Source organism: Emys orbicularis, chromosome 2 (genome assembly GCF_028017835.1).
Source record: "Emys orbicularis isolate rEmyOrb1 chromosome 2, rEmyOrb1.hap1, whole genome shotgun sequence".
NCBI lineage: Eukaryota > Metazoa > Chordata > Testudines > Emydidae > Emys > Emys orbicularis.
The window spans coordinates 105,645,581-105,673,007 of record NC_088684.1 but is presented as its reverse complement, the minus strand read 5'-3'; the positions used below and the strand labels follow the sequence as shown (position 1 = coordinate 105,673,007).

At 47.0% G+C, this 27,427-nt stretch overlaps 1 protein-coding gene across 1 annotated transcript; it reads right to left on the bottom strand.

Moving 5' to 3' along the window:
* Positions 1–26,299, bottom strand: KCNG2 (potassium voltage-gated channel modifier subfamily G member 2). The gene is made up of 2 exons (XM_065399936.1): positions 25,544–26,299; positions 1–816 (listed from the first exon to the last, which is right to left on the bottom strand). The coding sequence occupies exons 1-2, from the start codon at positions 26,297–26,299 to the stop codon at positions 1–3; spliced, it is 1,572 nt and encodes a 523-aa protein (XP_065256008.1).
* Positions 26,300–27,427: the final 1,128 nt, after the last annotated feature.

Below are 27,427 nucleotides of genomic sequence, written 5' to 3'. Positions count from 1 at the left end.
TCAACACCTCCTCTTGTCTTCCTGGGTCACTGCTGGCTGACGCCACGCCCCAGCTGCGTCTAGTGGGGAGGAGGTACCCAGTCCCTGAGAACTGTCACCATTTGGGGATCTGGTGGTTTCCTCTAGCTGGTGCAACTGTCTGCTTGCATCTCGCTGCTGCTGTTCCTTTAGCTCTGTGTAGGAGCGGGAAAAAGTGTGAAAGATGGAAGTGACCGGAAAAGCCATCAGCAAAATACCACTCAAGATACTGCTCAGGGCTACTACCTGTCCCGGGATGCTCCGAGGTACCATGTCTCCATAGCCTACAGTTGTCATGGAGATTACAGCCCACCAATAGCTGGTGGGAACGCTAGTGAATTCTTGCTTGGCTCCCAGTTCGCTCTCTGCCAAATAAACCAGTGGAGAAAAGAGCGCCATGGCAACACAAAGGAAGAGGAGGAGGAGTCCAAATTCCCTGGTGCAGCGGCGCACAGTGAGTCCGAGTGTCTGCAGTCCCAGTGAATGGCGTGCCAGCCTCATGACATACAGGATGCGGAGAGCCCGCAAGAAGCGTAGAACCAGGCCCACTCGCTCCAAGTACTTGTTTCCTGCTCCACTGCCAGGCTTCCTGTTGCTGTTTTTGGCGGAGACCATATCCACTATCAGAGAGATGTAGAAAGGCAAGATGGCTAAGATGTCGATGATGTTGAGGGGGGTCTTCAGGAAGGCGCACTTGCTTTCTGCCTGAATGGAGCGCAGGAGGAACTCAAAGGAAAACCAAGCAACGCAAACGGTCTCCAACACAAAGATGTCGTAGCACTTCTGAGAACATTCACCCTAACAGGAGGGGGAGAAAACAGAAAAGAATAAAAGACAAGGGATTTAGCCAAAGGACCAACAAATAAAAGTTTAATAATGCTTCTTAAAGACACCCTCCAGTGTAGTTTAAAACTTATCCAAATCACTGGTAACAAAGAGAAAATAAATCACAGAAAACATTTAGAATGGGTAATTGAAAACCAGAATAACTGACGTCAAGACAGAACACTGATGGCTCGACAGGCTGCCAATGAAGACCGAGGGCAGGTCTACATTAGAAACTTGCATTGGTGCACCGCTGTCGCCCTTCTGGTGAAGGCACTCCAAGCCAGTGGGAGACATCGCTCCCGTTGGCTTAATAACTCCACCGCCGTGAGAGGCGGTACCTATGTCGGTGGGAGAAGCTGTCCCACTGATGTAGTGCTGTCTACACCAGCGCTTAGGTTGGTATAACTACGTTGCTCGTGTGTGTGGATTATTTACACGCCTGAGCGATGTAGTTATACGAAGTAATTCTGTAGTGTAGATCAAAGCTGAGACTAATGTCCTGATCTGCAGTGAGCTCTGTGTGATTGCATGGTACTACACCCAGAATATGAAGATGTTGAAAGAATGATGGGTCACACTTTGTATTAAAGTTTCATTTATAAATAGTTCTTACAGAGTTAGATTTTTTTAATAAATAATTGACTTCCACCAATCAACATGCTGTTTATAACTGTTGCTTATGACAATCTATAATGCTTTTAAATAACGTGCTTAGAATAGGCTATAACATTATTCACAGGTGTAACATGCTTAACAATCTTAATAATTTATTAACCTTCTATAAAAACTACTTGGAGCAGTGAGTATTTCTAAAATAAAAAATAAAAATCCCCCTCCCCCAACTCTGTTTTTTTTTTGGGGGGGGGGGAGATGTTTTTAGCTATTTACTTACTTATAACTAATCATAACAATTTCCCCTCACACCATTGGAGGCAGAGAATTATTTGAATACATTCCTTCCACTGCAGACTGGTTTAATGGAAAATTAGCTTTTTATTCACAAAAGCTACAAACAAACTAACCTCTGAGCACTTGAGCAGCAATGAATAATAGTAATGATGATTGTCCTTTGATTGCTAATCTCACCTTGCAACTACACTGCCAATTCACAGCTATATTGCTGCTATTAACTTTCATCCCAGTGGTAATCACCTTGAGCAAATAAACAGATACTGATTTACTTAGGATCACAGAGCTGTTCTCATATTTAAATATTCATGTTGAAATGTTAGTGTTTTAAAGCAGCTTTTGGAGGAATGGAGGGGGCATTTGTTTAGCACCAGTGTAAGACATCTTATTTGTTTGACTTCATGAACTTTTATGTATTAATATAACCACTGCTGTAGTGACAGACAGTATACAATTATCCTCTTCTCTCATTCTATTTTAAATTATATTTGACCTATTTATCGCCCGTTTAAATGCGTCTTTTTGTCCTGAGCGGCGGGGGAACCTCCACTGTGGGGAGGCTAGCCTGCCGGCCCCGCCCCTTCTGCCCGAGACCCCGCCCCCCACAGCCCCAAAACCTGCCCCTCCATAACTGGAGGAGCCCTGAGCACTCCCCTCCCCTCGTGACCAGAGGAGCCCTCTCAGGGCCAGCCCTCCCAGCCTAGGGTTACCATACGTCCGGATTTTCGGGCCTCAAATCCCCGTCTGGGAGGAAATCCCAAAAAGCCGGACATGTCCGGGAAAATAGGGAGGGAGGGGCCGGCGGTGCTCGGCCGGGGGCCGGGGCTGGTGGTGCTCGGCCGGGGCCAGGCCGGGGACCGGGGCCGGGGCCGGCGGTGCTCGGCCAGGGCCGGGATGGGGACCGGGGCCGGGACCGGGGCCGGCGGTGGCGGTGCTCGACTGGGGCCAGGACCGGGGCCGGGCCGGGGACCGGGGCCGGGGGTGCTCGGCCGGCACCCCAGGGCCCGAGCCGAGCCGTGCGGGAGACGCCGGGGTCAGAGCCTCTTGGCCTGGGCCGGCCGGCCGCCGGAGGGAGCCGCTCGGCCAGGGGGGCCGAACTGGGCCGCGCCGCACCCCGCCCCAGCTTACCTGCTGCCTCCCTGTTTCAGGCTTCCCGTGAACATTTGATTCGCGGGAAGCAGGGGAGGGGGAGGAGCAGGGGGTGGAGCGTTCAGGGGAGGGGGCAGAGTTGGGGCTGGGACTTTGGGGAAGGGGCGGAGTTGGGGCGGGGCCGGGGCCCCGTGGAGTGTCCTCCTTTTTTAAAACTAAAATATGGTAACCTTATCCCAGCCCCATGCTGGGTGCTCCAGGGCCCCCCCCCCCCGGTAGCTGAAGCCAGAAGCCCTGAGCCCCCCCTCTGGGCCCTGGAGTTCTTATAGTATGTTGGTGGTGGGGAACCTCAAAGAAAAAGGTTGTGAACCCCTGCCCTAAGCCTCTCTGGAGCACAAACCCTGACATTTTATTTGATTTTTTACTGCCGCTGGTAGTTGAACATTTTTTTTTTAAATGGAGGGCAGAGGAAGAAGCATCAGCTGTGCACGCTGGTCCTGACCTTGTCTATGAACATGCTAGGATATTTGTGCATATAAACAGCTGTGTCCTCACATACACCATATCCCTGTTTAACTGCACAGCTGGCAACTTACAGACATCTTTTACTGTATAGGGCCATGGTCATAACTTTATATCTATGGAGGCCTTTATAATGTCTTCTTCAATTTGATTTTTGTTACCCTTTCTTTTCTCCACACCCCAGTGCAGCAAAGCACATACTCCTCATAGAAGACTATTTCCAGGCCGGATTCGAAGACTCAACCATCATCCCTTAAGAATTATCAATCTTAGGAGAAAAAAATTAAGTGGGAATTTTCCCCATTGGTAAGCTTGGGATTTCTTTATTGTTTTGTCTATTTAGTTTGTAAGTTTTGTAACCCCCATTTCTTTCCCAGGTTACTCAGAAGACAGCACCTCTCACATGCTGCTTGGAAGTCCTATGTCATTAAGGGTAACGGAGAACCTTGGGACCACAGCTGCAAGGGGGAATTAGATGGGTATCTGTAGTCACCCCTCTGCAGTATTCCTCTTACTCCTATGAATATTTATAGTTGGTGGTGCTGCACAGGGCCTCACGCTGTATAACATTGGTGGGTGTACCTTATAGAATCATAGAATATCAGGGTTGGGAGGGACCTCAGGAGGTCATCTAGTCCAACCCCCTGCTCAAAGCAGGACCAATCCCCAACTAAATCATCCCAGCCAGGGCTTTGTCAAGCCTGACCTTAAAAACCTCTAAGGAAGGAGATTCCACCACCTCCCTAGGTAACCCATTCCAGTGCTTCACCACCCTCCTAGTGAAAAAGTGTTTCCTAATATCCAACCTAAACCTCCCCCACTGCAACTTGAGACCATTACTCCTTGTTCTGTCATCTGGTACCACTGAGAACAGTCTAGATCCATCCTCTTTGGAACCCCCTTTCAGGTAGTTGAAAGCAGCTATCAAATCCCTCCTCATTCTTCTCTTCTGCAGACTAAACAATCCCAGTTCCCTCAGCCTCTCCTCATAAGTCATATGCTCCAGCCCCCTAATCATTTTTGTTGCCCTCCGCTGGACTCTTTCCAATTTATCCACATCCTTCTTGCAGTGTGGGGCCCAAAACTGGACCCAGTACTCCAGATGAGGCCTCACCAATGTTGAATAGAGGGGAATGATCACGTCCCTTGATCTGCTGGCAATGCCCCTACTTATACAGCCCAAAATGCCATTAGCCTTTTTGGCAACAAGGACACACTGTCGACTCATAACCCCTAGGTCCTTTTCTGCAGAACTGCTGCCTAGCCATTCGGTCCCTAGTCTGTAGCAGTGCATGGGATTCTTCCATCCTAAGTGTAGGACTCTGCACTTGTCCTTGTTGAACCTCATCAGATTTCTTTTGGCCCAACCCTCCAATTTGTCTAGGTCCCTCTGTATGCTATCCCTACCCTCCAGCGTATCTAGCACTCCTCCCAGTTTAGTGTCATCTGCAAACTTGCTGATGGGGCAGTCCACGCCATCCTCCAGATCATTAATGAAGATATTGAACAATACCTCGGTTGCCTCCAGGAACAAAAATATTAATAATGGCTCTTATGCAGACAATAAACACACAAAATAAAACAAATGCAATTTTCTTAAAGGTTATCCTAACAACATACAATAGGAACTGCAACAGGTTAATGTAGCTTAAGCTCTTGGTGCTGCAAGGGAAAAGCTAATGGCTGCACCTTTTAATAGCAAGCTGCAACATAACCCTAACCAACACTCATGGGCAGCGGGTGGAGCCCCCCTTCAAGGAGGCTAGCCTCAGCTCCCCCCCCTTTTACTCCCCCTCCCCCCCATGGCCAGAGGAGCTCCCAGACAGCCGAAGTCCCGAGACTCCCTGCCCAGAGTCCCAGGCCAACTGCAGCTGCGCCGCGCCTCCCCTCCCCGGACCCCAGGCCACCCGGACAAAAGCGTGCGTCTCTCAGATGCTCCTCCGGAAGAAGCTTTGCTATGCCCCATGCAGGCCCCGGGGCGGCTGAAGAGGCAGTATATGCTACTCAGCTTCCTGGGTTCATCAGTAATCTCCCTGGAGTCCAGGGGCTGAAGCTGAATAGTACATACTGCCTCCTCAGCCACCCTGGAACCTGCATGGGGCATAATAAATCAAAAACTTCCCCCCAAAACCCTGCAACCAGGGGTCCAGCGGCCACGGCAGTGCCAAGGGAGGCTGAGCCTCCTATGACCTATTATACCCACCGCCCATGCCAACACTCTTATAGATAGATCTACCCTGTCCCTAAGTGAGCACTCTTCCTTACACTTCTAGTCTGGGGCCCACTCTTGCAGCAGTGTGTTGGGCGAGCAGGATTTCAGGTAGTGGCAGATTAGCCACTGGCCTGACGGGGCCCGTGCGCAGGGGCCCCAGCCAATTGGGGAACCCTGGAAAAAAATCCACCGCCAGGTAGCAGAAGCCCAGAGGTCCGGAAGAAGCGCTGGGCAGGCAGGGCAAGCCCCAGCGCCCTGACCCCTCCCCAGCAGAAGTACCAGGTAGGTGGGTCAGGGGAAGCCCCTGCGCCCGACCTCAGCTGTGACCCCGGGACTGGAGGAGATCTTGCTCCATGCATGGCCTCAGGGCTGGGGGAGCTCTCACTCCTCGCTGTGGTCCTGGGGCCGTGGCGGGGGGGACAGAGCTTCTCTAGTCTTGTGGGGGGCACTGGATGTGGATTCAGGAGATGAGAGTTCAATGCCTGGCTCTGGCACAGAGTTCATGTGCAAGTCACTTGGAGCTAGATCCTCACAGCTATTTAGGCACCTAACGCCTCTTGATTTGGGCCTAAGTCCCCCCCCCCCTGTAAAATCAAGGTAATAATATCTCACAGCTTTTGTCTATTTAGTTTGTAAATTCGAGGTGGCAGGGCCCAGCTCTTACTACTGACCAAAAGAGCTCGGCACACTGGGTATTCAACGCTTTTGACAATCTGACTGCACATTGTACAGCATCTAGAACAACCAGGTTGCTGGCATAATACAAATAAGTAGTAATGACAAATGGATGTGTCAAATATCATTAAGTCTGACGAAGATTAAAAACAATGCAACAAATGTTCCATTGGTCTGTTCCTGATCGGTCGGGGTGGGTGGGTGGGTGTGTGTGTGCGCACACGCATAACTCTCCTTACTTGATAAGATTTGGCTGTCATTTGTTAGAATAGGCATCTTTTTAAGTAAGAGTCCAGTTCAATTGCATTTGGGTTCCAGTTCCAAATACTACTTTAATCCTGTTCAGTGAGTTTAGGCCACCTTATTTTCTACATCTGAGCAGCAGCACAAGAGCCAGTAACACAAAGGTTGGAAGCAACAATGAAGAATCTTTTTAATCCATCCTTCTGTATGCCTCAGTAAATGCTGGGTCCTGAGCAGCAGTGAAGAGAACTGAGCTCTGTTTCACTGCAGTACGCCCTGAAGTATGAGGATTGATAGCCCTTGTAATTGTCATCCTCACAAGTGTAAGTGCAGATGCTATAGAAACGAGCCAGATTCTGCTTTGCAGTCTTGCCACAAAAAAACCTAACTGTAGCGCTTGGAATTTACCAAACACCTGCTTCATATAAACATGGCAGGGACTGAGACAATACAGACAGGACTTGTTTCCCATAAGTAGCAGCTGTGCAGCACTATAGCATGTAAATCACCAACAAAACAGAACTCAGCTGGGGCTGAGACTGAGTCCACGCCAAAGACATTTATGTACAGCTTCCATGGGGAATGCCAGCACACAGAATTTGCGCTTTTAGCTGAAAGGAGCTGCCCAAGAGCCATAGGGTGGTCTCACAAAGCAGTGGAATTCTGAAATGTTCAGGGAGATGGCCCCATTTTAGGCTGTGCTCCTATAATCACACCTCTCCTGGAGCTAGTGGAAAATTAAAACATGAAGCACTTAACAGCTGGGAGCAGGATTGTAACCCAGGATTTACAGCCTCTGGGACAAGATGTGTTCCTACCACACCTATCCCTTCCTGTCTTTTTTTTTTAAGCTTGTCCCAATGCCCTTTTCTAATACTTGCCATTATCACACTCTCTCAAACACCTTGTTAGCCTCATTTTTAAAATCTGATCCCTTGCAACATTTTTATGCTTGTTCGCCTCCCTCTATTTTATCTCTTCCATTCCCCATCTTTTTAGCTTTGTTTTCTCCCCCATCTTTCCACTTTTTGTTGCTTCTCCTTCATTGCCCCATATTTTTTCTTTAGCTGGTTTCCCCTGCCATGATCTCCAGCCCTATTTTTTTTTTTTTTTTTTTTGTAAAGCTGGTTTCTGTCTTCCCACTTTTTTTCTGAAGGTGGTCGTTCTGATTTTCCTTCTTTCCCCCTTTATCATGTGGTGTAAAGGGTTTTCTGGCTTGCCTCTGGCTGAATTTGCCATCCTGCTGGTTGCCTGCTGCTGCCACTACCTCTGCACCAAAATACTGAAATGCTGTCTCTTTCTGCCTTTGCACAGCACAGAGAGAGCATCTCAAGGTGGCATTGGCAATTCTGTGCCCCTCCCCCACTAAACAAAGGCCCAAGGACAATGATAACATGTCCTCTCCTGGCAGAATTCCTGGCTGATTCAGAACAGGATATGAAAAGTCATCATATACGGGTTAGTTTTAGATGTCTGACACTATTCTGTTGGTGTCCAGAGGCTGGTGCCGGAATGGGAGAAGCTGTTGTGTTCACCAGAATGAATGGACCTTTCACTAACATGACAAAATTTGCCCCCTGTAGTCTCTATTCAGAGCACCACCAGCTAAGTTTCAAATAAATCTCCGGGGGATCAAAAGTACTGGGAAGTCCCCCGCCTTCATATTGGTATCTTTATTTTCCATTTGCATCCAGGAGCAAAGTGCTGGAGAGTGAGCGAGAGCGAGCAGTGGTTACTGCCAGTGAATTAGAAGTTTGACATTTATTGTAGTCTGTTTCAGTGGAGTCATCCTGCTCACAAATGACCTACAGGCTGAGTCTGAACAGCAACCAAACATTTTGATTGAAAATATTAAATTAGAGCTAGATATTGGCCTAGATTTGCTTTTTTATGCCAAAAAATATAGCCAGTATTGACAAAGATTCTTCAGTCAGAGAACTGCATTAAAAGGGGTCAAACTCACAAAGGTTCCCTCAGCCAATGCAGGAAACATTCACGTTCTGCATTTTTATGGCTATCCCTTTTCTTTATCACAATAACTTGTCACTGCTCCTTTCATATTGTTGATAACACTGGGCCTGGGCCTGAAAGATGCTGAGCACCTCCCAAAAGATGCTGAGTGCACTCAACTCCTACTGGAAACTCCAGTGCAAGGTGAGAGCATGGCATCTTTTGGGATTAGATCATACATAGATTCACAGATTTTAAGGGACCCATATGGTCATCAGTTTGAGGTCCTGCAAAACACAAGCCAGAGAATTTCACCAAGTGAGTCCTGCATCAAACTCATAACTTCTGGCTGAGCTAAAGCATCTCTGTTAGAAAGACAGCCAGTCTCAATTTGAAGACCCCAAGAAACAAAGAATCCACTATCTCCTTAGGTAAATTGTTCCAGTGATAAATTGTAAAAAAATCGGTGCTTTATTTCTAGGCTGAATTTATCTAGATTCAGCTTCCAGTCACTGGATCTCCACTGTCTGCAGTTATGATCCTTTTGTCTGCTAGACTAAAGAGTCCTTCCGTCTCTCACTGTAAGGCAGGTTTTCAAACCGTCCTTGAATCATTCTTGTAGCTCTTTTCTGACCTCTTTCCAACTTGCTAACATTCATACGCAGCGGGTATAATAGGCTAAGCCTCCCCTGCAGCGCAGCCACCGACCTGCCACCTTTGAGAGCACGAACACTTGGACTGTGGTGGCCTCACCTGTGGTCCGTCCCCGAGGTTCCTTCCCACTTTTCCCCCGTAGTCCCATCCATGCTCCATCTCTTCCCTCCCCTGCTCCGCCCCTCTGCCAAGGCCCCCGCTGCTCCTTGCTGAGTCCCTCCCTGTCTCCACTTCCCCTGTGGCCCCTCACTCACTGCTCGCTGAGTCTTGACTACCTCCTCTCCTCCACCTCCCCTGAGGTCCCCACTGCCCACTGCTTGCTGACTTCCTCCACCCCCCCTCTCTCGTGACCCCCACACCGCTCAGGGGAGGGGGGGATGGAGGGACTCAGTGGGGGTCATGGGGGAGGGGGTGGAGGAGAGGAGGGACTAAGTGAGTGGCAGAGGTCTCAGGGGAGGGGGTGGAGGGACTCAGGGAGCAGCAGGCAGTCGGGCCTCAGGGGAGGGGGCAGAGGGACTCAGCGAGCGGTGGGCGGGGTCATGGGGGAGGAGGAGAGGAAGGACTTGGTGAGCAGCAGGTGGGGGGCTTTAGGGGAGGGGGTGGAGGAGAAGAGGGACTCGGCAGGCGGGGGGGCCTAGTGTGAGCGGGGCCTGGGGCGGAGCAGGGGTGGAGTGTGGGCGGGGCCTCAGGGGAGGAGGCTGAGAGGGGGTGGGGCTATGGTCCAGGTGCCCTTATTACCAGATCATTCTTTAGAAATGACCTGTCCCCCTCATTTACTACTTTGTCAGTTTTTGTGCCACCTGCAAACTTTACCAGCAATGAGTTTACACTTTATTCCAGATCATTGATAAAGATATTGAATAGCACTGAGCCAAGAACTGATCCCTAAAAGACCCCACTACAAATGCCCCTGCTGGATCATAATTCCTCCTTTACAATTACTTTTTGAGACCTATCAATCAGCCAGCTTTTAAACTAATTGAATATGAGCCGCATTTATTTTTAATCAGAGTGTCACATGATACTAAGTCAAATACCTTACACAAATCACAGGGTATGGGTATTACACTTGAGCTGAAAGGTATAAATTCTAGTTCAAGGAGACATACATATTGAGTACATACATAGAGTCCCAGATGGGACTGGACTCAGGGAGGCCAGCCTGTCCTGCTGCTCGCACTGCTTGGGCTATGGTTCCATTTTTAGCACACTAGCTCAATCAGAGCTAGCGTGGGTATGTTTGGTTCAGCTGGAACTTATACCTCCAGCTTCACTGTAGACATACACCAAAACCATTATTTCATCACAGTTAACTTTGTCAGCCAAACTTGTATCTCATCAAAAAGCAGTATCAACTTTGTTTGACAACATCTCTTTTCCATAAAACCATGTTGTCTGGCACTAATTATTCTGTCATACTTTACTGACTGTATCGTGCATCAGCTTTTTCATGATTGTTGCCTGGGATCAGTATCAAGCTAACTAGCTTATAATTACCTAGATCATCTAATGTGCCATTTTAAAATAATGGCTCATTAGCTTGCTTCCAGTTCTCTGTTCTGTTGTTAGGCCTTCGATAAATAATAATGGCAATGGCTAAGCTTTTCCTTTAGGTGTTTTTAAAAAATATATTTATTCATTTTTATATTATGCCATTCCCTCTGTCTTGAATTTAAAGGTTTCCAGGGCAGTTCCAAAAGTCTTCAATTTCACACAATTCCATTTCCTTGACCCCACTTATAGCATCTAGAGCAGTTGAAATATAAGTATTTGTAACGTTAAGTGATCTGATGTAATTTGTTTAAGTGCTGCATAGGTATTAATCACTTCATTACTGAAGTCCAGTTACATAGGGACTAGCCAAACACAATCAGCTTCTCTATTCCAGTCCAGTCCTCACATTTTCAGATAGTAACATCTCCTGCAGCTCTGAGATCTTCTTCAAGTAAAGGACAGATTTTACCCTTCAAAGCAAGCCAAGGTCTGAGTGCGAAAATGCCTAATATTTCCTGTGACCTAAATAATGGCCCCTAGGGATAGATAGATTATGATACCCTTACTACCACTGAATAGCACCTGACAGCACTAGCAGTCCCACTGAAGGCAATGCAAACATTTGTGGAGTATGGACAGAGGTGAAAGTAAGCCGGTACGAGAGCTGGTACGCCGTGCCAGACCCGACCGGCTTCCCCAGGCTGCTGATTTAAAGGGCCCGGGGCTCCCTGCAGTGGCTGGATCCCAGGGCCCTTTAAATCACCTCCCGATCCCCGCTGCCCGAGCCCCGGGGTAGCAGCAGTAGGGCTCCGTCAGAGATTTAAAGGGCCCGGAGCTACGCTGTGGTAGCGGCGGCTAGAGCCCGGGGCCCTTTAAATATCCCCTGAGTCCCGGGGCTCCCAGCCGCCTCTGCAGCTGGTAGCTCCGGGGGTAATTTAAAGGCCACAGCTGGAGCCCCGGGGCTTTAAATTTTGATTTAAAGGCCCTGCCTCTTCTGGTTGAGGCCCCACCTCTTCCAGTTGAGGCCCCACCCCTGCCCAGGACTCCAGCGTACCGGTAAATCCTTTAACTTACTTTCACCCCTGAGTATGGATCCTACTCAGGTTGAATAAGGGTATTGCAAATTGGCCTTTTGTACTTTTTAAACTGTGGATGCAGATGAAGGAGACATTGGCACTGGATTTCTTCAAAGACTCCTTGTGGGACCTTGGGTAAGTCACCTGCCTTTGTGCTTCAGTTTCCCATCTCCCCAATGAGAATAAGCCCCGCCCCCCCGGGGCACTGCTTTACCGTGTTATATCCGAATTCGTGTTATATCAGGTCGCATTATATCGGGGTAGAGGTATATGATGGATGATTATTACACAGCACTTTATCTAGTGCTTTACCAACATTAGCTATTTACTCCTCACATCATTTTCTATCCATAAGCAGCCTGCTCCAAAACTGCAGAAGTGACTCTCTCTGAAAATGGCTCACCAGGGAGATCCATGAGTGCAGTGCTATTTGGATAAGTTGGTGTCTTCCAGCCATCTTGAGTCCCCGGCAGTGGAGTGTAGAACAGCGGCGAGACAGGCCACTTCTGCTGTACCAGTGCTTTGTGGGACAGAAGTGAGAGGACTCTTAGCACCAACTCTGTTTCCCTAGAGATCAGATGCATCCACACTGGTGATCAGTGGAGTTAATGGTGATAGACACTGTAACATTGACAGCTGGAGGTGGAAGCCCACTACAGAATGGGATGACCAGGAAACCGAAAGACAGACATGAAAGAAAGCTTAATACAGGTATTTCTTACATGTGAAGGGCTGAATCATTGTGATGATTCACAGAAAAACAACTCCCACTACTGTTTTCAAAAGACATAATCTAGGGTTACCATATTTTGAGTGTCCAAAAAGAGGACACTCCACGGGGCCCCGCCCCGCCCCACGCCCCGCCCACGCCCCGCCCCAACTCCACCCCTTCCCCAAAGTCCCCGCCCCAACTCCGCCCCCTCCCCTGCTTCCCGCGAACATTTGATTCGCGGGAAGCCTGAAGCAGGCAGCAGGTAAGCTGGGGGGGGGTGGGGGGAGGAGGCGCGGCCCAGTCTGGCTCCGTCTGGCCCCCCCAACCAAGTGGCTCCCTCCGGCGGCCGGCCCCGGCGTCTCCAGCCTGGCTCGGCTCGGGCCCTGGGGTGCCGGCCCCGGGCCAGCCCCCGGCCGAGCACCCCCAGGCCAGCACCCCCGGCCCCGCACCCCCGGCCCCGCACCCCCGGGCCCCGGGCCAGCCCCCGGCCGAGCACCCAGCGGCGCCGGCCCCTCCCTATTTTCCTGGACATGTTCGGCTTTTCGGGATTTCCCCCCGGACGGGGATTTGAGGCCCAAAAAGCCGGACATGTCCGGGAAAATCCGGACGTATGGTAACCCTACATAATCACAACTCCCTGCACCTTGCCATGAAAAATCTGGCCACTGGTATTGTAATATGTGCAGATTCTGTGGGGTTCAAACAAAAGAACCTCACCACACAGTTTGGAAACAATGTTAAGGTTTTGGATGTACAGCCTAGAGATTGCCTGGGTTGTAGAATTTTGTTTGTGACCCGTAGAATACAGCCCTCACTTCCATGACTGCTTTTAAACATGATTGAGTAATTCAGACTGGAACTTTCACAGCAAACTTCTCTGATTGTCAGGTGTGGAGAAGGGAGACCACATCAAGATGATACAAGCATAAAATTCTTTGATTAGAATTTGTAAAGATTTTATGTGATGCATCTTATACAATCTGAGATGCCTCATTTGACAGAAGAAAAAGAAATCTGTGCTCTCCCTCACTCAGCAACCACGCTGGTCAGACCAGACACATCAGAAATGTCAGTTTTGTGTGCACGTGCACCTGAACAGCAACCAAAAATACAACTTGTTATTTATTACTTGTATTACTGTAATACCCAGAGGCCAGGGCCCCATTGTACTAGGCTCTGTACAAACATATCAGAGAGACAGGCTCTGCCACAGAAAGTTCACAATCTACGTGTAAGACTATAGACAACAGATGGCTAAACCAAACAGATAGGGGAAGCCCAAAGGAAATAATAAGACAAACTTTTGTTTAGGTCTGAGGAACAGAAACGCTGGAATTTAAAGGATGCTGTCAATGAGCTTCAGGCTCATAAATTGGAGTTTATGTAAGTTTTACAGAAACATAATATGAACAAAAATATTGTCATGAACTTTATAAAAAATGAGCACTTGTTAAATTAAAATATTCCTCTGGACTGTGAGCAATAACCTCACTGAGCAAGCACATCAGAACTAGAAAGTGAAAGTGACTCTGACCAGTCAGTTTCATTGTCACAGCAATTAGAGATGGAAGAGACAGAACAGGTCATTTGGTCCCTTCCCTGTTTCCAGCTAGTATAGGACTGAATTGTCCAAGGCAAGTGAAATACAAAGGCAAGTTAGCAAACTAACAACATGAATGGTAACACGTAAATTAAAACTGAACAATTATTTCATCTGAAAGAATATTTTGTTATTACAGCTCAGTGTTATTGTACTCAGATATCTCAGTGATGAATGTGCTATACAGCTGGGATTTTCAAACAAGACAAGGGAATTGAATTAAGTCTAAAATCCCACTCTACATGCTTAGTCACTGTAGACAATATTTGTAATATGGGTAAAGGTATTTTTTTTTTAAATGTGAGTGTTAGGTTCACTGTGTCTCAACTTCTAAAACATGCTGTTTGATAAAGAAATGAATAAAATGAACGGCATTTTTATTAAGACTCCCATTAATGAAAGCAAAGCACCAAGGTATCACAAAGAGATGCTGATCTAATAGTGATGAATAAGATGGGATTTAATGCAGCTGGGAGCCAAGGAAAAACAGTTGTATATCAGAGAGAGAGAGATTAATAGAGGGCCTCATAAAGAGTTTGAAGTGGAGTGTTCCCTTGAGATAGAAAATGCCAAGGGTAATTGCTATTTCATCTTTCTACATTATTTTTCATTAAAACAAATAAAGGGTTTAACCTAAAAATGACAGGAGCTCTAGACCTAAAATAGCCTAAAATAGTGAGGCTCATGAGACAATCTAATACTATTTGTGCAACAAATACTTGGCCTTTCTGACATTTTCTACAGTCCTGAATAGTTCTAATTCTGACCCATTTAAAGTACAGCAGAATATAGCTTAGAAATCTAAACAATTCAACAACAGTTGTTATACAGGAACTGCCTTAACATCTGAAATTAATTTTTTGTTGGGTACCTTTTGTGAAATAAGGTTTCCAGTCACATATTATTTGACTCACATTCACAAAATACATCTATTCCCAATCCTGACCACTGAGGGTAGGGGATACAGTATGTGTAAATTAAACCCAAAAGGTTAAATAGTCTCAGCTCTCTGTACAGTATAAGGTATTATTAACTTGACTAGTAGCTGAAAGCCTGCATGGGTGTCGGAGTTGAGCCAAGTAATCCACCATCTGAGCAGTCTCCCTCATACAACCAATTAAATTGTTGCATGCAAACTAACTGTAGAGTTAGGGTGGGGATTGGTTGAGTTACCTCTGATATCACAATAGTTTAGGACTCTTGGCATGACATAGATACATGCCTTACTGTACACACAAATGGGTATACATTTGAAAAGTCAAAATAGCTGAGAACTTAAAAACTTTAACAGACTGTGAATCCCAGCGATGACTGAACCAGATGATACTTCGAACAAAAAGAGCTCTCAACCATGCTTATAGCTGTTTCCATCATTTCACATTGGCTGTACAGAAATTTTAGGCTATGGAGTGACACAGAGTAACATAATCCTGGAATCTTCTTATATAAATTATTTATGAGTCTCTCTGTTATAACACGGTCTCCAATTCAAGGCTATTGAACTGTAACTTCCTATTAGAATTTCTCTAATTACAACAGCTCCACATGATATCACCAAGTGTAGAGAAGAAGAAAGCATAGGTCTGATTTTCCTCCGCCATTTTTATACAGATGTAACTCGAGTGACTGCACTGGAGTTCCCCTGGCTTAAACCAACATGAGAAGAGAATCCTACCCAGCGTGTGTGTGAGGTCATGGGACATCTTTAATCCTCGTGCTGGAGTGGGAAATGAAAATCTAGTTATGTTGAAAGATGATTTTTTAGATATTCTTGATATTTTGCTTATTTTAGCAGCAGTATTCTTAGAAATGCAAACTAATCTCCCTAAAGAACAAAAGGGCAAACAAAACCAATTGAAAAGCCAATATATAAATGCCTCTGCACTATGCTGAGAGTTTTATATGTTGTACGGTATGAATATATGTGATGTAATTTAATTTAAGGGGACTAATCAGTGATATGTCTATGCAACTGATTCATCAAACCTGAAAGAGCTGAAATAAAATCTTCCAAATGTGTAAGTTCTTTTACAGATCAGTTCTTCTGAATTTTTTAAGTAACATACACTTTATGAAAGAACACTGTAAAAGGCTTAGATTAAGTTTAAATGACTTCCTTTTATTATAGAAAGATAAAGGAAGAGCAGCTGTTTAACAGGTAAGAGATATGGCAAATATCAAAAATACTTGATTCAAATGGAAACTGGTGTTCAGGTAACACACAGGGACACCTAGGCTATGGCTACACTAGAGAGACCGTTTGCAGCTGCACCGCTGTAAGGCCACTAGTGTAGCCGCTCTAAGCGAAAGGAGAGAGCTCTCCCATCAGCTCCCATGAGCAGCAGTAGCTATGTTGGCGGGAGAAGCTCTCCCTCCGACATAGCGCTGTCCATACCGGCGCTTAAGTCGGCATAAGTAATGTCGCTCAGGGGGGTGATTAATTCACACCTTTGAGCGACATAACTTATGTCGACTTAAGTTGTAGTGTAGTATCCATAGCCCTAGAATGAATCAGCTGCTCCAGTGTACTAACCATTGACTATTGTATAATTTTCACTAAGCCACCTATAAACCCTTGTTATTTTGGATCATCCCAGACAAAGGATACAAAATGCAAGTGGGTCTCCTCTTTGAGAAAACAAGTGTATATGCCCAATGTTAACTCTCTGTGTTTTGCTACTATTCTTCCCGAAGGAAAGATATCCTGTAGAAGAAGTAAGCTTCCCTCTTTATATAGGAGAGGCTGTTTTTATGTCTTAAGGCTCCTCACCAAGAACAAAAGAACAGGCCTAGTGTGGCAATCCAATGGTATTTGATTGTTTCTCTTCATACCCTTGGTTTCTCAGCATTGCTTTTGCTTTGGTGCATTAATGATCATTTAAAGAGTTCTCTGACATATTAACCACATGCGTTGAGTGGCTCTATTTTTGCCACTACTTTAGTATGTTAATAAATTGGCTTAAGGATATTATATGCCTACAATGCCATAAAGATATCATATGCCTCTGACTATTTTTGTATCTTGGAGATACATTGCATAGTTGTCTTGAAAGAACTCGCTGTCTGAGGGTTACCGCTGTTATTTGACTCAGAAGTACATTTTCCTTAAGAAGTTTTTTCCCTTTAGTTAAGCACAGGCCTTGTGTAGAAGTTTTCCAATAGACTACAGTACTTTAAATTAAATAGCCCACTGTCACTTTAAGCAGATTTACTTGATTCTCTTTCTAGTTTTCTTTTCTTTGAATAATTGAAATCTCTCTTTTTCCTAAACATTTCAGGAGTGATCATTATGTATATTGTTGGTGGGTTTTTTCCAACACATAAAGACTAACTTGAAAAATCTGGAAAAGATAGTAAGTGTCCTAGTGTAAGTCAAGATTAGTAACTGGAGGTAAAAAGTAAGCTAGTAATTCTGCCACCCTTTTTGATAATTGAGCAGTATCTGAAGTCAATGGAACTATTTGCAGTGGAAGGTACTATTCAGCATGAATAAGGGTGGCAAAATCTGACCCTTACTAAGAAAAAAAATTAAGTGTGATAATAGCAAGCCAATGCTATCTACCCCTCTGCTGAACCACCAGGGTCATCTAGAGCTCATCTGAAAGATGCAGCAAAAATTAGGAATGATTATTTTTGCATATTTTTCTTAAAAGTGTGCTGGCACCCAATTAATGGAATAACTCTCCAAAATAATCCCATCTGTTCAACTGAGCCTGCACAGATGATAATTACTTTTGATTTCTAAGGCTCTGATCCTGCATCTGTGAGAAGTTACATTGACTTCCATGGGATACCACTGAGGTGTTATGGAGTGTGGAGGATCAGGTTCTAAGTAAATATGCTCAACCATGTGTTTTCCATTATCAGTTCCTTCCTTTTCCCCCGAAGCAGTAATAGGATGAATGGATGACTTATCAGCAGGAAGAGGGTTCTCTTGGTGGGATAAACCTTTCCCTCTCAGAGTTCATCCACTCAGGAATAAGACTGCTGCATTGTAAAACAGAGTACCTGTCTCGATATCTCCAACATATAAATACAACAATAATAATTCCAGCCAGATAGCTTGAGTCACAGAGTACAGCATGTCCTTGAAAGAATATTTAGTGTTTGTTTATTCCCTGTCCAGAAGAGATGTAGACACATTTTTCTCCCAGTAAGGAGACTCCAAAGCAGGCCTAGGATCTATCCTTGGATTCAAATTTTAAACTGTACACAAGCAACAGCATGCAAGGGGGTTAACACGCTTTACTACTACTGTTACTTGCTAAGCTCCATCATGTGCTGAGCCATGTACAAACAATGAGGAAGACACTGCTCCTGCCAGAGGAATTTACAATCCAAGGCCCTGATCCTACAAGTTATTCCTTGTGAGCAGATTCCTGCAACCAGGCGGAGACTCACTGAAGTAAACAAGGCTCCACTCCTGCAGAATCTGTTGCCAGATAGGGGCCTATATCAGACACAGAGCTTTACATCGGCATAGGTCTTTAAAGTACAAAAGTGGAATATTTTCTGTACTATTTCGTCGTCCCCCACTTGTGTTTCAAGGAAAACAAAAAATAATGTTGTGTTTTCCATACATACTAGAGAGATCATGTGTTTTCAGACTGAACGGCTTTTATTTTAGATTGCGAAAAACAAAAAACAAATCTCCGTGAGAGAGCAAAATGTGTGTTGCTCAAACTGCAAGAGCAGCTGCCTTGAACTGAAATGGGTTCTCCAAAATGGAGCATCTCACAGCAGCAAGCCAGGCAAACACCATAAAAATGAGCTACACACAGAAAACAGTCATGAGAGTTATGTAACTGTGTGCTGTACATCTCACAGACACCGGTGTGAAAAATACTGGAGAAAGCCTGTTTTTAAAAGGGACAGCACCCACAATGTTTTATTCGTGGTATAAAACTGTACTTTTGTATTACTGAGTATGACCCTTTGAAAGATTATTTATTGCTGACATGCAGGAAGAAGTGCATCCTATATTGACTCGATACAGGACATGGGATATTAGGTGTGAAATAAAGGACAGGTGATCATATCACCTATCTCCCATCCTGGGGCTCTGCCTGAAACAAAACAAAGCACTTTACCACGCCCATAGCCCTTCCACAACCCCTTCTCAATGCGAGTGATAGAACAATGCCTACTTCCAGGAGCATCAGTGATTCACAATTTAAGGCCAGAAAGGACCATTACATCATCTAGACTGACCTCCTGTATATACAGGCCATTAAATTTCACCCAGTTATTTCTGTATTGTCCCAATAACTCATATGTTTGACTAAAGCATGATTTGTGTTTGGCTAAATCATGTCTTTCAGAAAGGCATTCATTCTTGACTTGAAGACACTGAAATGAAGAATCCACCACTTCCCTTGGTAATGTGTTTCAACGGTGGTTAATCACCCTCACTATTAAAAACTTGTGCCTAATTTCTAATTTGAATTTGTCTGGCTTCAGTTTCCAACCGTTATTTCTTTTTATACCTTTCTCCGTTAGATTAAAAAGCCCAGTATTTTCTCTATGTACATGTTCTTGTACACACTATGATCAAGTCACCTCTCAAGCTTCTTTTTAATACATTAAATAGATTGAACTCCTCAAGTCTCTCCCTGTAAGGCGCTTTCTCTAGCCCCCTGAGTAATTTTTCTGGCTCTTTTTTGCACCTTCTTCAGTTTTGTACCATCTCTTAAAAAATGTAGACCTCAAAACTGTATGCAGAATTGCATTGTCTGCCTCACCAGTTCCATATACGGAGGTAAAAATCACCTCTCTATTTCTAGTCCCATTTGTACTTCCAAGGATCACATTATCCCTTTTTGCTACAGCACCACACTGGCAGCTCACACTGAATTGCTTGTCCACATAACCCCTAAATTAGGGTTACCATATTTCAACAATCAAAAAAGAGGACACAGGGTGCCGCCCAGCCCCGCCCCCTCCCACTTCCCGCCCCCCTCAGAATCCCCCTACCCCCTACCTATCCCCCCCACCCTAACTGCCCCCAGGACCCCACCCCCTATCTAAGTCTCCCTGCTCCGTGTCCCCTGACTGCCCCAACCGCTCTCTACACCCCCTTCTCCTGACAGCCCCCCCCCCAGAACCCCCGACAAATCTAACCCCCCTGTTCCCTGTCCCCTGCCTGCCCCAACCGCTCTCTACACCCCCTTCTCCTGACAGCCCCCCCAGAACCCCCGACCAATCTAACCCCCCCTGTTCCCTGTCCCTTATCTGCCCCAACTGCTCTCTACACCCCCTTCTCCTGACAGCCCCCCCCGAACCCCTGACCAATCTAACCCCCCCGGTTCCCTGTCCCTTGCCTGCCCCAACTGTTCTCTACACCCCCTTCTCCTGACAGCCACCCCCAGAACCCCCGACAAATCTAACCCCCCTGTTCCCTGTCCCCTGCCTGCCCCAACCGCTCTCTAAACCCCCTTCTCCTGACAGCCCTCCCCGAACCCCCGACCAATCTAACCCCCCCCGGTTCCCTGTCCCCTGCCTGCCCCAACCGCTCTCTACAGCCCCCCCCAGAACCCCCGACCAATCTAACCCCCCCAGTTCCCTGTCCCTTGCCTGCCCCAACCGCTCTCTACACCCCCTTCTCCTGACAGCCCCCCCCAGAACCCCCGACCAATCTAACCCCCCCCGGTTCCCTGTCCCTTGCCTGCCCCAACTGCTCTCTACACCCCCTTCTCCTGACAGCCCCCCAGAACCCCCGACCAATCTAACCCCCCCGGTTCCCTGTCCCTTGCCTGCCCCAACCGCTCTCTACACCCCCTTCTCCTGACAGCCCCCCCCCCGAATCCCCGACCAATCTAACCCCCCCGGTTCCCTGTCCCTTGCCTGCCCCAACTGCTCTCTACACCCCCTTCTCCTGACAGCCTCCCCAGAACCCCCGACAAATCTAACCCCCCTGTTCCCTGTCCCCTGCCTGCCCCAACCGCTCTCTAAACCCCCTTCTCCTGACAGCCCCCCCAGAACCCCCGACCAATCTAACCCCCCCGGTTCCCTGTCCCTTGCCTGCCCCAACCGCTCTCTACACCCCCTTCTCCTGACAGCCCCCCCCGAACCCCCGACCAATCTAACCCCCCCCGGTTCCCTGTCCCCTGCCTGCCCCAACCGCTCTCTACAGCCCCCCCCAGAACCCCCGACCAATCTAACCCCCCCAGTTCCCTGTCCCTTGCCTGCCCCAACCGCTCTCTACACCCCCTTCTCCTGACAGCCCCCCCCAGAACCCCCGACCAATCTAACCCCCCCCCGGTTCCCTGTCCCTTGCCTGCCCCAACTGCTCTCTACACCCCCTTCTCCTGACAGCCCCCCAGAACCCCCGACCAATCTAACCCCCCCGGTTCCCTGTCCCTTGCCTGCCCCAACCGCTCTCTACACCCCCTTCTCCTGACAGCCCCCCCCCGAATCCCCGACCAATCTAACCCCCCCGGTTCCCTGTCCCTTGCCTGCCCCAACTGCTCTCTACACCCCCTTCTCCTGACAGCCTCCCCAGAACCCCCGACCAATCTAACCCCCCCCGTTCCCTGTCCCCTGCCTGCCCCAACTGCTCTCTACACCCCCTTCTCCTGACAGCCCCCCCCCCAATCTAACCCCTCCGGTTCCCTGTCCCCTGCCTGCCCCAACCGCTCTCTACACCCCCTTCTCCTGACAGCCCCCCCAGAACCCCCGACCAATCTAACCCCCCCCGTTCCCTGTCCCTTGCCTGCCCCACCTGCTCTCTACACCCCCTTCTCCTGACAGCCCCCCCAGAACTCCCGACCAATCTAACCCCCCCCGTTCCCTGTCCCCTGCCTGCCCCAACCGCTCTCTACACCCCCTTCTCCTGACAGCCCCCCCCAGACCCCCGACCAATCTAACCCCCCCCGTTCCCTGTCCCTTGCCTGCCCCAACTGCTCTCTACACCCCCTTCTCCTGACAGCCCCCCCAGAACTCCCGACCAATCTAACCCCCCCCTCGTTCCCTGTCCCTTGCCTGCCCCAACCGCTCTCTACAGCCCCCCCCAGAACCCCCGACCAATCTAACCCCCCCAGTTCCCTGTCCCTTGCCTGCCCCAACCGCTCTCTACAGCCCCCCCCAGAACTCCCGACCAATCTAACCCCCCCCCGTTCCCTGTCCCTTGCCTGCCCCAACCGCTCTCTACAGCCCCCCCCAGAACTCCCGACCAATCTAACCCCCCCCGTTCCCTGTCCCTTGCCTGCCCCCCCCACCAGGCCGAGGGAGAGCTGCGGGCTCCACGTGCAGCCAAACAAATAAGGCGCTGCTCTGCGGGGGAGGAGGGAGTGGGGGAGGGGGGAGGGACTCTGGCTGCTAGAGGCCCCAGTGGCTGCGAGCGGCTTTCAATCAGGCACAGCCGTCCAATCAGCCGCGCCGCACTCTGCCTGAGGGGAAGGGGGAAATCCCAGACATTTCTACCTTATTAGAAATCCCCCCCGGACGGCCATTTAAAGCTAAAAAAGCCGGACATGTCCGGGAAACCTGGACGGATGGTAACCCTACCCTAAATCCTTTTCAGAGTCACTGCTTTCCAGGATACAGTCCCCAACTCTGTAGGGCTGGCGTGCATTACTTGTTCGTAGGTATATAACTCTGCATTTGGCTGCATTAAAGAAACACATTGCATGGGCCTAAGTTACCAAGCCATCCAGACTGTTCTGTATTATGGCCCATTCCTCATCATTATTTTCCTCTCCACCAATCCTTGTGTCATCTGCAAATTTTATCAGCAGTGATTTTATATTTATTTCCAGATCATTGATGAAAATGTTGAATAGCTTAAGGCCTAGGATCAATCTCTGTGAAACCCCATTAGAAACAGCCCCATTCGGTGAGGATTTCCCATTGCTGGTGAGTTGTTGACATATGTCAGTTGGTCAATTCTTAAGCCATTTAATGTGTGCTGTACTGATATTGTATACGGCTAGTTTTATCATTGGAATGTTGTGCGGTACCTCAGTCAAATGCCCTATAAAAGTCAAGTATGTTACATCTATGTAACATTGCTGAAAACTTCATGCTCCCCAACAAACGCCTTTTAACCAGGCACCCCACTCTCTGTAACAGCTCTTCCTCATTGTAAGAGTGGAGACCAATTCCTGCCATGTGACAATCACAGGAGTATGATTTTTTTATAACCTTTACTCACAACAGGTAACTAGGAACAGGAAATAAAGATCAATCTGTTACCGGCACTCCCCTGTGCCACACCTTTATTGCACTCAAGGGAAGCAGTATTTCCTGTAGATTAGAAATAAGAGACTGGCAGTCAAGATTCCCAGGTTATATTGGTCAACTCACTTAACTTCTCCATGCCTCAGTTTCTCCCATCTATTAAAAGGAGCGGATATCCACCTTTGAAATGTGCTATGAGATGTTTGATTACAAGGTGCTGCAGAAGTGTTATTAGTGGGAGGACAGGCAGAGGAAAGAAGGAAGGGAAGAAAGGTCATTTTGGGGCTCTTTTCTTCCAAGAGCCCCAACCTACCCCACTTTTCAGAGGCCAGAAAACCTTCCCTTCATCTTGACATAGCATTCCCTATTGCCTCGATCTTGGCACAGTGTTTCCTACTGGTCCTGTCAAGCCCTAACAAGCTAGCCATTCCCAGCCTTGCTACAAGACTAGTCCTGAGCATTATTCTGCAGACTACTGTTTGTTTAGTAGTAGCATAGACAGGGCTTTCCCAGGAAGCTGGATTCATCCTGCATCAATTTGCGGTAGAAACTCTCTCTCAAAATCTATATATCTCCTCAATATATGTTTCACTCTATATGCATCCGAAGAAGTGGGTTGTAGCCCACGAAAGCTTATGCTCTAATAAATTTGTTAGTCTCTAAGGTGCCACAAGTACTCCTGTTATTTTTGCGGATACAGACTAACACGGCTGCTACTCTGAAACCTCTCAAAATCTAGAGCACCCTGCAGACAATAGTGGCTAGTGGTTAACTAATTGTTCAAGGCCATTTTTAGTAGATTTTGTTTGAATTTGCTTATTTAAAGGTATTGAGTTTTTCAGTTCCACAAGCTGTATCTAAAATACGAATTAAGAAAGTTCAGTTTTCTTGCAGCTACTGGCTTTTGAAACTATGATTTGTTTTCTTTGACTATCAGAACAATGTGGCTTTAGCTAATATCCTAAAATGTTCATTTTAGGAGATAAAAAGCTTGTAAAACAAGATCATTGTAACTAAACAACAATTAAAAAAAACAGGCCAAGTGTTTTGCATAGTTTTTCTTAGCATGAAGTATTATTGTTCCATGGGTCTGACTCTAAATTCAACACCTCTGATGAACTTGGCTTCCTGATAATGTCCTGTGCATAACATACCAGGAGAGGGTGGATTTTAATTGTGTACGAAGTACTCATAAAAACACAGCACAGAACTCTCTGGAGTTTCTGGGGAGCTGAGGGCACACTGCACCCTGTAGGATAGGGCGTTAGGAGAAGAAGTGGTTTCTGGAGATTTTTACCATAAGGAGAGCTTGGTACAGAAGTATGTTTACGCTGGCAGAGCCTGACTGGATGAAGTGCTGTTGAAACAGGTGACTGGTCAGATTTGTGTTAAATGACCACTGGGCTGGAAAACAAGCACAAACATTAAGTGGCTTGTTTAGTTGTGAGTAAAATATCCATCCACTTACACTCTAATCATGCTCTGCCCAAAGCCTCAGAGACAAGAGAACTTTTCCGAAGCTTCTCCCCCCCTTCAACCCCTCTCCTGCAATGCTCCATCATCCCATTCAATCTTTTGTTTTCACTCATTTCAATGTAAAAATTAAAGGCTGCATCCTGCAATCTTCAAGCAAAACTCTCACTGACTTTAATGGGACTAACCCCAGGAATCTGGACTACCAACATGAGTAAGAGACTGGACCCTAAGGAACTGCACTGAAAATGAAGAATAAATAAAGTGATTGATTTTCAAAGGTGCAGGGCACCCACAACTCCTGCTAGCATCAATTGGCACTATGAGTGCTCAGCACATTTGAAAATTAGGGCACATGAGGGTATGTTCTGTTTCTCTTGTCCAGGGGCTGCCTCAGCTCCCCTGCACCCTTCTCCTCCTCCAGGAGAATATTTTTTCAGATAAGTTCCTTACAAAGAGTTGTTAATAATTTATAAAAGCAAAATATTTAAAGTACTTTTTAGGAAAAGGCAGAACTGACAATCTAGAGACAGACACAGCTAATAATCCAACGTCAAAATAGTGAACCTGAAGCAAGGTTCATTTGTATAATAATGAGAGAACAAATAATTGTTATTCTGGCATCTGTTTTGTGGTGGTGGCACACATGCATTCTGGGAGAAAGTTCTGTATTGGTGTAAACTGGCAAATCGCCATCGACAAAGCAGAGGATTTTGATTGCCTCAGCTAGACTAACAATAAAATAATGGTCTCCTACACCGGACTGCACTCCACATCATAAATACTGTAGACAGTATCTGAATGACTTTGTCCTTGATCTTTCCAGATGAGACAAGACAAAATAGCTTACTTAGTGTGTTTTGCTGTTGATAAAGTATAGTGTAAGAGTTGCCATTGAAGGCTGCACTCACCCGCTCTTCCTCTTCTCGGAGATCTGGCATGGTGCTGATACAGAGACTCACTGCAGTGATGGCCACAAAGGAGACTGATATACAAGCAAAGATCTTTCCTGGGATCCCTGAGTGAGGGTTCTCCACCATATCCCTGAGCTTTCTCATACACAAACCCAAACGGCTATTGTCCTGGAAGGCACATTGCGGAGTTTCATTAACCATCATCTCCCTCTCATACAGCGTGGCCTCGGCTGCCTCCTCCTCCTTCTGTCGTAATCTTTTCTTACAGCACCACTCCAGGTGTTCCTCTTCTATCCCCCAATACACCAGCTCCTCTTGGAAAGAGAGGGCACACATCTCCCTTAGAAGCCTCAGCTTCCCAGCTGTCAGGAAAGTCATGATGGTCCTGAAGGCACAAGGGTTACGGTCGAAAAAAAACTCATTGCAGCTGACATCATAATCATCACAGATGTCCATGATCTCATCATAGTTGTTACAAGATTTTAGTTTTCCAAGCCTGGTCAAAGGGCAGTTCTCCAGTGTGGTCCATGGAATCCTGTATTTAATGCCACCTACATTGATGATCACATGCCTGGTTCGGTCCTCTAGATGGGCCAAGCAGCACAAGTCTTCCCCAGGGTGAAGAAGCTTGGCTTTTTTGTAGAAGAACCCTTTCTTGGTCTGCACCTCGCACAGGTTTTCCAAATTGTTGTAGGAATACGAAGTGAACTTGGGATCTGCATTCCCAGTGAGCAATGCCATTTCCTGATACATTTGTTACGTTCATGGAGGTATCCGATCTACTCAGAGAAAGCGATTATAAAGTGGAGACAAGTGGCCAATCTGCAAAAGGAAATTAAAAAATAACAATTAGGGCTCCAGTAGAGAAAAACAATTCCACAACAATGTTTTCTCTAGAGTTTTTAAAATTTTGTTTGCATTTTAGGATGAGTCTTTTAGGACCCACTCCTCACAGCAATCAAATAGACAGCTGGGTCCATGCCTCTGGAGCCTACTATGCAACTCCAAGTGATGACCAAAAGGGAGTATGAGTAATGCATCATCATTGTGACCTGCTCCTTTCTAGAGGAGGAGCAATGCCCCAGCCAGTCCATGAAGGGGCAGGGGGGGAAGAGTTTGTGTGGAAGCATGTTAAAATGGAAATCACCATTGACCTGGGAGTCTAACAGGTTATCAGATAAGGCTTCGTTGAAAGACCTTTTCTTTATTCTGACAAATCCAGGGGATGCATCTACTATGGAATTATCCAGTGGTGAGAGTGCAAACCTCTTTCACAATCAGTGCTCATTTACTGATATGGTTCAAATACTTTTCAGTTAACATGGCTGTGACAGGGTCCTGGGTAAGGAGTGCTTAACCAGCCCTCTGCCACGCCAGCCCCAATTAAGGGAAGTAGATTGGAGCTGGCTGAATAGGCCTGTGCCTGCATGGCAACTAGCAACAGCTGCCAGCTTAATTAGCTAGGGGCTATAAAAGGGCTGTGGGTGGGAGAAGAAAGAGAAAAAGAAAAAGAGAGAAACAGGCAGGCCAGTTGGCCAGCCAGGTGGCTCTGGTCTGCTGCTTATAAAGCCTGGCTGAGAAACAAACCTGTTTATAGATAGTAAGGTGGTGATGGGAAATAGCTACACATAAAGTGCACTGGTGATTGCATCAACCTGAGGCGTCCCTGAGTGGTTTGTGAGGGCAGCAGGGGCAGAAGTAAGAGGGGCCCAGCTGCGCCTCACTACACTGGCTTACACAGTTCACATACGGTGTGCAGTTTGTGTAGCTATCAGACTGTATGAAAACAATCTTTAAGAGGGTCATATTTTGATTCTTATAATTTGGGATAACCAAATCAGCAGTGCTCCAGAGTGTGGTGTATGGAAATTCAAGAACTGC

Bases quoted from the DNA above. Each gene is read 5' to 3' on its own strand.
- KCNG2 (XM_065399936.1), bottom strand. From the start codon at position 26,299: ATGTATCAGGAAATGGCATTGCTCACTGGGAATGCAGATCCCAAGTTC. The intron at 817-25,543 runs GTGAGTGCAGCC...CCCTCCTGTTAG, and splicing joins TCCGAGAAGAGGAAGAGCGG to GGTGAATGTTCTCAGAAGTG.